The following is a 12639-nucleotide window of genomic DNA, read 5'->3' as shown; positions in this document are numbered from 1 at the left end:
CACAGATTTGTGCAGGTTATTTGCAAATTATGTTAATATAAGAAAATAATGTATGAGTAAATTTTTGGATTGGCCAATTAAACGTTAATTTTAGCAAAACAAAAGCTGTACTTACTTCATTATATCTTGGGGAAACTAATGTGGAGTCAACTGAACATAATTGTTATGACATTTGATAAATAAAATGTTAAATCAAAAGATTAAGAAGTAACTAGGAAAAAGATACATACAGTTATCTATACTCTCCACGAATATGTCCAACAGACTATATATGCATGGTAATCATACAGTGCTACATTGTGCAGGCCCCTTGGGCCTTATTGGGCTGTTCTTGGTTGGACTTACGCGTGATTTATGTTAAGATATATGTACCAACTACGATAGGATGGATTTATCCACACATGGTAGTGACTGTTACCATCACCCCCAATGCAATAACATTGGTGTATACATTTCGAACATGCTAATTGAGAGTCACTGCCTCTTCATAACTGGAACTAGTGAGTTTTCATTTACATGTAATATAGGGAAAATGACTGCTTTTCAATCAGTGACTGCCAGCTACCTTGCCTGGCCAGGGAGCGACGTAACAAGCACATCAGATAGGAAAGGGAGAGGCTCCACGTTGTTAGCAATGACAGGTTGGAAACTGACAATTTCGTGGTATGAGTGTGCTGCTCACTACCCACTAACGGACCCCTTTTCCTCATTTTTTTTCCTTATCACAATCTTCATGGAGCCATCTTTGTAGCTATCCCAGACAACGACGAGGCGTGAAGTATGGCACAGTTACTCTGATGTATGGGATGAAGAGTTGGTGGCCATATTCTTCAAATGTCTTGGCAGTGCCAGGCATCAACATCTTCACGATGATGGTGTTAATGAGAACAAAAGAATTGACAGTAGATGCATCAGATTGAGCTTCAGCAATACTTTCAAGGCACTCCATCAGTTGGCTTTGCCACCAATGAGTAGGTGCTCTGCATCACATAACACAGTAACACATACTCTATTTTCATGACAGAAGACTTCATCCGGGTTTCCATCACAGTTTTGGTAGCTAATATAAAGCCTTGCAAATAAGGTCATATTATTCTTCATAGATGCTCCCTTTCGATTAGGTAGCTTTTTTCATCTTCTGTGCATTCCAAAGAGGGGGAATTCGATCCTTTTCATAGGTTCCTCAATAGCTATGGTTCCGTCTAGGAGGCAATGCTTTTTGAGTAAGCCTCAAACTGTACCTTTGCAATTTGCTGAATATAGCAAACTGTTCCAATGACTGCAGGATCAGCAATGTAACTGGTATCTAAAACTAGCAAATCTGAACTATCCTCCTCAAAGGGATTCTCCAGCTCTCTAATGACCCCCATAAGCGATTGCACATTTTGGGAAAATGCTTTCTGTGCTCTTGGTGTATCTTCTCCTCAAACTCCAGATAACACTGGCCACCTCTGGCTAGACTAGCATCCAGGGCCTCTGTTCGTGGTCAAGAGGAATTGATGAGAATGCCCTCTTGGTCTTTTGTACTGTGAAGTAGCTTGCCCTGAACTCATTATAGATTTGTGGGAACAGTTGTGGAAGTCCTGCCATGTCACGCAGATGGACTCGTAGGAGTAGCGTATATGGTCATTCTCAAAAAATAATGAGGCAGATTTCAAGATGCTCATGGATATTTGATTTTTACCATTAAAAATAATATCATAAACACTGAAAAAATAAATAACGATAAAACTAAAGTATTGCAATGCGTCATTTTGGATAACTAAAAAAATTCTATGTAATAGCCATGAAAGTGAAGTGCTAAATCGATGGCAAAAGAAAAGTGAATTTTGAAGGTCTCGGATGAACGACAGGTCTTTTGAGATTTGTATGTTCTTATGATTCATTTGAAAGTAAAAAGATTTTGTCATATAGTCCTATGTACGACGATGTAATAGAAATTTATGTTATTGGAATAAAAAAAAATTAATTTTCATGGTAAAGGTTCATCTTTGGGAAAGTGTTTTTTTTTTTTCTTTAATGAACTCATTGCAATATAGGGCTCATGTTTTTTTTAACTACTAAAACTTTGCTAAAATTAGAACAGTATTACATTTTTTTCTTTTTATAAAAGAATGTTTTTGTTTTGTGAGTGCACTATTTCGTTCAGGTGGATATACATATGTAAGCAGTGAAAGGGCTATGTATAAATCTTAAATGATGCCTATGTTAGAGACATATTTCATAGATAATAAAGAGCAAGTATCTGGTTATATATATATATATATATATATATATATATATATATATATATATATATATATATATATACATACATGTATATATATATATATATATATATATATATATATATATATATATATATATATATACTGTATATGTCTGTATATGTATAGTAAGTTGGCCTAGGCATCAGCCAACCGTCATAATACTACCGGTAGAGTGTTATTGGGTCCTTTGACTGGCCAGACAGGACTACATTGGATCCTTCTCTCTGGTCACGGCTCGTTTTTCTTTTGCCTACACATACACCGAATAGTCTGGCAGCTCTTCTAGGAGAAGGACACTCCAAAATAAAACTATTGTTTTCTGGTCTTGGGCAGTTCCATAGCCTCTGTACCTTGGTCTTTCACTATCTTGGAGTAGAGTTCTTTTGGTAGAGGATACACACGGGCACACTATTCAATCATATTTCTTTTCCTCTTTTTTTTTTTTAAAGTTTTTACTGTATAAATTATATGAAATATTCATTATTAATGTTGTTACTGTTCTTAAATTATTTTATTTTAATTGTTAATTACTTCTCTTGTTGTTTCCTTATTTCCTTTCCTCACTGGGCTTTTTTCCCTGTTGGAGCCTAAGGCTTATTGCAACCTGCTAGTAGTCACACCCCGGTGCGTATGTGTGCATATCTATCTAAATGTTTAGCCGTCATGTTTGACTGGTCGTGTACACGAGTTAGATATATTGAAGAACATTAAATACTGTATCTCGGTAAATTTTAAGTGTCTAAAATGTGAAAATCTAAAATAATAGAGATTCAAAATACACTTGTGAGATTATAAGTAAATGTCAGAGAAAAATTCTATCCACTTCTACACTTTGATTTTTTTTTCACAGTATTTTTCTAAATTACCCTTTACTTATTTCTAATTTCTTGTTGGTCCTTTTACATAATCTTTCAAAATTTATTTTATAGGATTTCGTTATTCATATGATGCCCTCTTTTTCAAATGTTTTCTTTATACGCTTTCATTGCTCCTTAATAATTTTTGGTTATTTCCTTCCATTGTTCCTCATTAGTATTTGTTTAGCCTTTCATTGCTCTTTATCAAGTTTTTTTCCCCCTTTTGGTTCATAATTTCCTTATTGTTGACATCTTAAGTTTCTTGTTTTCATTACCTCCGCCATTTTCATGACGGTTATTTATTTGTCCGTGGACAATTTATTTGTCTGTGTGTTTATGGACAGGATTACGTCAAAACTACTACACAATTTTTAACGAAACTCTCACCACAGATAGATCTTACGTCATGGAGAACCCCATTAAATTTTGGAGATTATCCGGATCCGGATCCAAATTCTGAATGTGGATTTGCATTTTTCGTCATTTTAAAGATAACGTTAAAACACACTGAGGAATTGTCACGAAATTTTCACCACAGATAGATTTGAGGCCAATGCAACTCCATTAACTTTTAGAGATGATCCGCTGCTGGATCCGGATTCTAAATCTGGATTTGCATTTTTCACAATCTTAAAGATTACATAAAAACAAATGGACTCATTGCATTTCCACCAAATTTTAATTATGGATAAATATTATGCATCGCAAGAAACCGTGAAATTTTGGAGGTGATACCATTTTGGATTAGCATTGCACATTTACTGTACAGTCAGTATATGAAACGTGGGAGGTGCTGTCCGCAGAATTTAGTTAAATGTTGGCAATATCCATTGGCAGAGGTCTGAAATCTCCGATTGCTCTCGTTCTAGATTATTCGCCCTTGGTTTTAATGCATTTATACCAATAGAACTCCCCCTTTTTATTACATACCTTTATTTTTTATCTGTTTTCTTATTTATATTCTTATTTTACTTGTATTAAATGTTTTTATGGGATTCCTGTTATATTAGTTATTGTTTCTAATGACACCATTTAAAGAATTTTCAGCTCTAAAATGAATTGTCCTGACCTTTTTTTGTCTCCTTCATCACACGTTTTTTTTTTTCTCAATTATTTTATTACTCTCCCCTCTTCTTTTCTGTTGCATCTCGTCCATTTCCTCGTATTCTTTTCTGTTTTTACAGCTCTCTCTCTCTCTCTCTCTCTCTCTCTCTCTCTCTCTCTCTCTCTCTCTCTCTCTCTCTCTCTCTCTTTAAGATTTTGGTTGTAATCTTTTTTTTTCCAAAATTTATCCGTTCCTTTTACAAATATTTACTTCCAACTCTGCAAAATGGCACCGGAAAGATAGCTGGTGCTGGCTACTTGCCCGTCTGCCTTACGGGGGAAACGCTATACGCACACAGGCTTTAGACCCCATTACCCGTAAAGAAGTTCGCAAATATTTTAGCTTCAAATATAAGTACTGAACACACTGTTAATCTCAAATTACCATTTTCTTTGTGTAAATTTATTCATGTATCATATATTTATTCGTTCATTGGGGGAAACTTTTACTAAAACAATTTGATTTAGTGGTATTGTAGGTAGTAGGTTGGCCAGGGCACCAGCCACCCGTTGAGATACTACAGCTGGGTCCTTTAACTGGCCAGACAGTACTACACTGTATCCTTCTCTTTGGTTACGGCTCATTTCCCACTTGCCTACACATGAACCAAATAATGTGGCCTATTCTTTACATATTCTCCTCTGTCCTCATAAGCTTGACAACACTGAGATTACCAAAGAATTCTTTCTCGATCAAGGGGTTAACTACTGCAATGTAATTGTTCAGTGGCTACTTTCCTATTGGTAAGGATAGAATAGACTCTAGCTATGTTAAGCTTCTCTTCTAGGAGGACACTCCAAAATCAAACCATTGTTCTATGGCCTTGGCCCGTGCCATAGCCTCTGTACCTTGGTCTTCCACTGTCTTGGGGTAGAGTTCTCTTGCTTGAGAATGCACTGGGGCACACACACTATTCTATTTTATTTCTCTTCCTCTTGATTTTTTTAAGTTTTTATAGTTTAGATATGAAATGTTTATTTTAATGCTGTTACTGTTCTTGAAATATTTTATTTTCATAGTTAATTACTTTTCTTGTAGCTTCCTTATTTACTTTCCTCAATGGGCTTTTTTTTTACCTATTGGAGCCCTCGGGCTTATAGAATTCTGATTCTCCTACTAGGGTTGTAGCTTAGCAAGTAATAATAATAATAATAAATAATAATAATAATAGTAATAATAATAATGATAATAATAATAATATTATTATTATTATTATTATTATGATAATAATAATAATAATAATAATAATAATAATAATAATAATAATAATAAGGATAATAATAATTATAAAAATATTGTATATTAAAAAGTGAAAAAAATATGTATTTATATTGCAATAAAACAAGGTGACACTTGAAGACAGAAAAACTAATTAGTTGTGACTATCTTAATAGGGTACCTTAAAAATTTAGATAATCTAAATAGAACATAAGAATTTATTTACTAATGCACCACAAACACAAGTAGGAGATCAAAAAGTATAGTGAAAATTTTTTTTAAAAATACAGCAGTGAAGTATTACAACCACAACTGATTATAAAATATACAAAAGGACTGCACTAAAGCAACCAAAATGTTCCATCCTTGAGCTACTCCACGAGGCAGATATGGGTGAACCGGTTGTCGGCATAGATGGCTGACTATTGTGGTTTCTCCAGGGTCTTGACAAGGATTATGAGTGCTGCTGCTGAAGGCTTCTCTCAGAGATTCGTAAGGTGGCTGGAGAAAGTTGTTTCTCACTGGTAGAGATAAAAAGTTTATCCCCCCACCTCTTGGCATGCTTCTTTTGAATGTACTTTGAAAAAAAAATCTGCCCTGGTCCCCTTGTAGGCTACTATGAGCTCATTCGCTGATTAAAACTTTATCTTTGGCACCTTCAAGAACTATGGTTGCAGCATTGAAGAGTGGCCGAATATTGATCAATTGGTCAGTGGTGGTCTCGACATTTTTAATGTTCACGAAATTTATAATGGACCTCAACAGCTGGAACTTTATGAATTACATTGCATCCACCAACTGCTTCATCCTCATTCTTTGTGACAAGTAATTCTCAATACTAAGCGTGTGAATGATGCCTATTTAAATGATGATACCAATGAACACCATAATTTCTGGGACGATAGTAGGGAAGGCAGTGACCACATTTTTCTACCTTGCATATATGTGTATCTGCTACACAATTTCCTCGATGACAGACAGCGTAAGTATGGTCTGAAAGTATTCATGCGGCGAATGGTTAGATACTTTGATAGGTCAGGTTAGCTGATGTCATTCTCCTTCCACAACTGTTCCATGGGCATGGTACCAGTATATTTAGCCCTCTTCATTAGGGGTGCTGAACCGGCCTCTTCTAGCAAGAATCATAACACCCATATTGATATAAGACGCAAAATAGCAATTCAGTAATCAAAACAAATACACAAAGATATATCCAGAAATAGAATGAAATAATTCCCCTCACTGGTTTATATCCAGCAAGTAACACAGGACTCTCTCTGTAAACTGACAAAGCAAATGCAAAGCGGGTTGGCATTATACGCTACAGAGCTGTCAACAAGGTACATTTCGGTCCCTTGAACTGGGTGTCTAGCTCTTGGAGCTACTCGGGAATCACACGAAACACAGAAGCTCTTAAAAGAAGGCAAGATAGGTAATTTATATTGAGGTAAAAGTTAGGTAGGCACTATCAATATCCACATTTATAAGGTTAGTAAAATTAACAGGTGGAAGGCCATGGAATTTTAAAAAATTCATGAATGTTGTATAATACAAATTCACTCAGTAAACTATAGACATTAGCCACTTTACCCATCAAGTGCAGGTTGCAGTAAAAACTCCTCTTTATTGATATCCTTAAATACATTGGAGTCCTGAGTATCATCACTAATGGCGTCAAGGAGGTCATCATTAACCTCGTTTTCAATTTCATAGCTTCCAATGGGTCCATTCAATTGAATTTGGCTCCCTTAGAGGAGTAGAAACTTTATGTTGGAATCTTTAAAAGAAAAAAAAAAGAAAATGTTATAACCACCGCTATCATATAACCATCAATAATTTAGTGTAAGTGTGCGCCATGTAGGCCACAATAAAGACCTACGTTAATCGTGTTTGTCTTATAAAATCTGATTTCATAATGAAAAATGCAATAGAAAGCTCTATCTTTCACTAGGGTATAGAAACATATCAACTTTTCTCAAATATATCTCGTATAACTATTTGGGTCAAAATGAAGACTTATTTAAAGATTATTATAAATTTTCAAAATGAGTAATACACTTAGAAGCAATATGCATCATTAAGCTATACTAACATAACAAAAGATTCAATAATTCAATCCAAATGGGCTCAATTTGGGCCACAATGAAGAAAACGTGTTTCCCGTTGGTCAGTGCGGCCTTTCTGGCTTAGCAGGATTACTTGAAGTCTGGGCAGCTCAGCCAGTTTGGGACTAGCACGGTTTCTTGTAGTCCGAGAACGAGTCCCGTTCAGGATATTCACCATGTAAAAGAAAGAATTTCTTTAACTAATTTCAACCGTGTCACCAAAAACATGCAATAATTGACCTAAACTATGTTAAGTTTTTAGAGACTTACCATGATTAATGACAATGTTTGTTGGCAGAGAGCATTGGTAATTCTTGGTATATGTTGTTGCTGGAAAAGTTGACCAGATTCTCTTTGCATTTGTTTCTCACTCATGTACAAGCACTAGCATGCTATAAACATCTAAGTACAAACTTGAAGTGTGCTCCTATTGTCTAAAACCATATGATGAGATGTACGTCACACAAGCTGCGTTCATTAGACTGGAAAAGATAGCGAAAAATATAACCTGTAAGGGTACTTGTTCGCAATAGGGTTAATTCTTGTGTATTTTTATTACTCATTTATTTACTCATAAATTTGGTCATAGAAAACGAAATTTATGAGTCGTGTTTGTTATTACTTAGGTTATATTCATATATATATTTCCAAAACAAGAGAAATGTATATTATATAGTTGTGTAAATTCTCTACCTATTCCGAGCTAGTAATTCATTTCATTATGTATTAACTTCAAAATTGGATTTCATGGGATGAATCTTTTTTCTTTCATCTTATGTGTGTGAGGAGGCCTATGTGTTCTCCTCTTCATCTCTCGCATCCACATTGTAATACTTTTGTGACCCCATTCCAGTTTTTGTTTCAGTAAATTAAGACATCCATTTCTATATGTAATCTGGTTTCAAAAAAAAAAAAAATATTTCTATTTCAGTACCCTGATGTTACCATTTTCTGAATAAAGGCTATAATTGTTTATAAAAATGTGTTTTTTTAATAACTATACAGTATATTTTATAATTAATTTGATGAAGGTCCATAGATCAATCTGAAACATGTAAAGATACAGCCAGGCAAAAAATCTCACAATAGTTTGAGATTGATTGATTGATTGATTTTCAGATGTCTGACATCCTGATATCTAAGGTCATTGACGCCGATATTATTTTTTATAAATAAATAAATAAATAAATAAATGTTAATTTAGTTTAAAAACCAAAAAAGCAAAAACATCCTTATAACAGGTTAAATAACTCTTTGAAGACCTGCTTCTGAAATAAATTTGAAAATAGCACAGTACGACACAAGGATGAACCTACAATACTCACCTGTAGCTTCAAACAGAGGTCTATTTCTATCAGTTCTGTAAGTGGGACATTCGATCAACAAATGCCTCAGATAGAGGCTATGGCATTACTCAAGACTAGAGAACAAGAGTTTGATTTCGGAATGTCCGTCTCCTAGAAGAGCTGATATCATAGCTACAATAGTCTCTTCTACCCATACCAAGAGGAGAGTAGTCACTGAACAATTTTAGTACAGTAGTTAACCCCTTGGATGAAGAAGAGTTGTTTGGTAATCTTTGTGTTGTTAGGTGTATGATGACAGAGGAGAATGTGGAGAGAATAGGCCAGACTATTCGGAGTATGTGTAGGCAAGGGAAAAAATGAGCCGTAACTAAAGAGAGAGATCCAATGTAGCACTGTCTGGCCAGTCAAAAGACCTAATAGCGCTCCAGCGGTAGTATCCCCAACCCCCATAAATATTCCTTACTAAAACCATCATAGTTACATTTTCACTGTAAGGGCCCCGTCCACACGAGCGAACTCTGCTCGGTAAACTTTAACTCTTTGCGAGCTAATCGTGTCGAACTCATTTATACTGCTGTCCAAACGACGGTGGTTGGGCAGTGACTGATACAGGATCAAGTTGTTTAGGGCTGCATGGATCGCAGGACACGCAAGAAGAAAATTGCGCTGTCTATTGTTATAGCAATGTGTGCAAAGGTAAAGGCAACAAAGCAGAAAAGGGTGTGGTGTAAAGAGTGGTTGCGAAGAAGAGAAGACATAGGAAGTCACGTGACAATATTGCGGGAACTGAAACATGGTTATGAGGCAGATTTCATCAATTATATGAGAATGAACCGTAACACTTTTTATAACATTTTATCGAAAGTGAAACCATATATAATGAAAGAAGATACCAATATGAGGCAAAGTATTTCAGCTGAAGCTCAACTGCATGCAACATTACTTTTTCTGTCAACAGAATGCAGCTACAGATCACTACAATACACCACAAGTATTTGCAATCAGAGTTTGAGTGCAATAATTCCAGAAATCTGCAAACAAATCTATGAAGTCCTGAGAAAAGACTACCTTAGGGTGAAACTTACCAATACGTAAAACATCAAATTCACACCAGTCGTATATCTGATAACAGTGGCAGATCTAGAAATCTCTCATAGAAGTTGGGTTGTACTTATGACTATCATTTATATATGTAACGTGCACACATACAGTACACATATAACAATAATTATATGTATGCACACACACATGATGTACATCATATGCACATATATATTATATGTACTAAGAGAGAGAGAGAGAGAGAGAGAGAGAGAGAGAGAGAGAGAGAGAGAGAGAGAGAGAGAGAGAGAGAGAAATGTGAATGAATTATAATTGATACATTGATTCCAACAGTTATAGCTTACAAAAAATTAACCAGTGAAGTTGCAGTATTGGTATTAGTAGAAAAAGTGGCAGAACCAGTTTGAGTTGTTGTAGTAGTAGTAGTAGTAGTAACAGTAGTAGTAGTAGTAGTAGTAGTAGTAGTAGTAGTAGTAGTTGGAATAATCATTAACCAAGGAAATTTTTGCTCCTAACTAATGATTTATTGAAACAAAACAATGTTCTTGTATTCATATCCATAGGGGTGGGGGATGCACATTACCAAGTGCCCTCCTTAAATCTTTCACTGTCTGATAAGTTATCTTAACTCGAATCGATGTCATAAAAATCATAGGAAATGACGTGGTGTGTGTGTGCGTTGCTTATTGCGGAAGGATAATTTTTTTTTTCCATTAACTTTTTACACGATTACGTCATCAGGAGAAACTATGTATATAGCCTGCGTAATCTGTATACAAGTATAGTTATGGTGCATGTATGCATAATACAGAACTGCATCATTGAATGTATTAAAATGCTCCACCTTGGTTTGTTTATGAAGGGATTATGCATATGCTGAAACAAATCGAGCTTAAGAGAAAATAACTTTCACTTGAGGAGTAACCTAATAACTAATCGTAGATGGCCCGGAGAAGGATAATGAACGGGATATCATAATTTTTCAAACAAACTATGTTTACGAACGTAACCAATTTTATTGTTTTTATACATGTCAACATGTACAGTATGCACAATGCTAAATATGAATAAGTAAATAGTCAAAATAATTCAAACATATCTTTAGACATGTTTCGTTCATGCAATGCCATTTAACACTTGTGTATTGTGATGGGGCCTATCTATGAACACATTTCTGTCTCTAACAACTCACTCTACAATCTTAGTTGATGCAGAAATCTTGCCTAATTCACCTAAAAGCAGGATGTCATTAACAAGTTTTTGTGCATAAATTCTGTTCTCCCCAGTCATTTGTCTGAGGTCATTAGCAATTACAACACCTAAAGGATTACATTCATCATTGTTAATCATATCGTCGGACGATGTTAGTGTTTTCATCTGATGGAGAGCTTCCTGTAATACATCATCAGGGGCACAAGGCGTTTTGGTTGCTCGCTTTCTGCTCGTTACCGGTTTAGGTGTGACCTCGCGTTTCTGGCTATTCACATTAGCGGTTGGAGTTGAGGAAATAGTGTCGGTCATACCAGAGCCTGTTGGAGTGTCTGATGGCGAAGCAACGGGTGATCTTGGAGTAACAGATGGTTCGTCAATTTCCAACAGAAGTGGATCGTTGAATAACTGAAATACACGCGCATTGATTAGTTTTAGTTTGTTGAATTTTTCGTGTGTGTGTGTGTGTGTGTACATATTCATAAATGGCTTGATACTATTGGTAACCAAGAAGTACACTTGACATTGTGTATATGTTGGCAACCTCCACATTTAATTGTTCAGTGTGGTTTGGTCTGACAGAGTAGCAGCAGTTACCAATGGGATATAACGAAATGCGCGGTGTGATTCATTACAATTAACCAATATTCAAATACTGAGTTATAGTATTACAAATGAGGGAAGACTTATTGATGATATTTACAATAACACCCACCACAATATTTCATGAGAGAGAGAGAGAGAGAGAGAGAGAGAGAGAGAGAGAGAGAGAGAGAGAGAGAGAGAGAGAGAGAGAGAGAGAATATTTATTGGAGCAGGCAAATATAACTTTGTATTGCCTAATTAAGTGCATTTATGCGCTCTTTGCTGTATTTACAGACGCCTTCAACATCAGAGGAAAGGAAAAATGTGAGCAACGATTTTTGGAGGATGTGGAATTTCCCAAACTGCCTTGGAGCCATTGATGGCAAACATATTGAAATGCGGCAGCCGCCTGGTACCGGGTCCTATTTCTATAACTACAAAGGCACTTACAGTATCATTCTTATGGCTATACAGTAGGTGATGCTAATTTTAGTTTCATCTATATAGATGGTGTAAATGGACGGGTGTCTGACGGAGGTGTGTGGGCGAACACCAGTATCAGTCAGCGTATTGGCAATCAGTCTGCCGGATTGCCAGGGGATGCCAAGCTACCTGGGAGCCATAAAACCTTGCCATTTGTCTTTTTTGCAGACAACGCCTTACCTTTGCAACGTCATATAATGAAGCCATATCCATACCAGAAACAAACTACAACCGAACGGGTATTTTCGAGTCGACTCTCCAGAGGACGACGTAGCGTGGAAAATGTATTTGGAATGGTTACAAATATATTCCGAGTGTTCCTTGCACCAATAAATTTACCTCCGGAAAAAAGTTGACATAATGGTACTTGCATGTGCTGCTCTCCACAACTTTTTACGGAAAGATGAAAAAAACTAGTATTCACAACCCGAGGGGTGC

General features: G+C 35.8%; 1 protein-coding gene across 1 annotated transcript; it reads left to right on the top strand.

The window, feature by feature from the left end:
* The first annotated feature begins 9546 nt into the window (after window positions 1–9546).
* LOC137614681 (uncharacterized) lies at window positions 9547–12195 on the top strand. Its single transcript, XM_068344366.1, has 2 exons — window positions 9547–9936; window positions 12013–12195. Exons 1-2 carry the CDS (start codon window positions 9547–9549, stop codon window positions 12193–12195), a joined length of 573 nt encoding a protein of 190 aa, XP_068200467.1.
* Window positions 12196–12639: the final 444 nt, after the last annotated feature.

Source organism: Palaemon carinicauda, chromosome 21, assembly GCF_036898095.1.
Source record: "Palaemon carinicauda isolate YSFRI2023 chromosome 21, ASM3689809v2, whole genome shotgun sequence".
Classification (NCBI taxonomy): Eukaryota; Metazoa; Arthropoda; class Malacostraca; order Decapoda; family Palaemonidae; genus Palaemon; species Palaemon carinicauda.
Note: the sequence above shows the minus strand (reverse complement) of the source record. Positions and strands in the feature narration are given on the sequence as shown.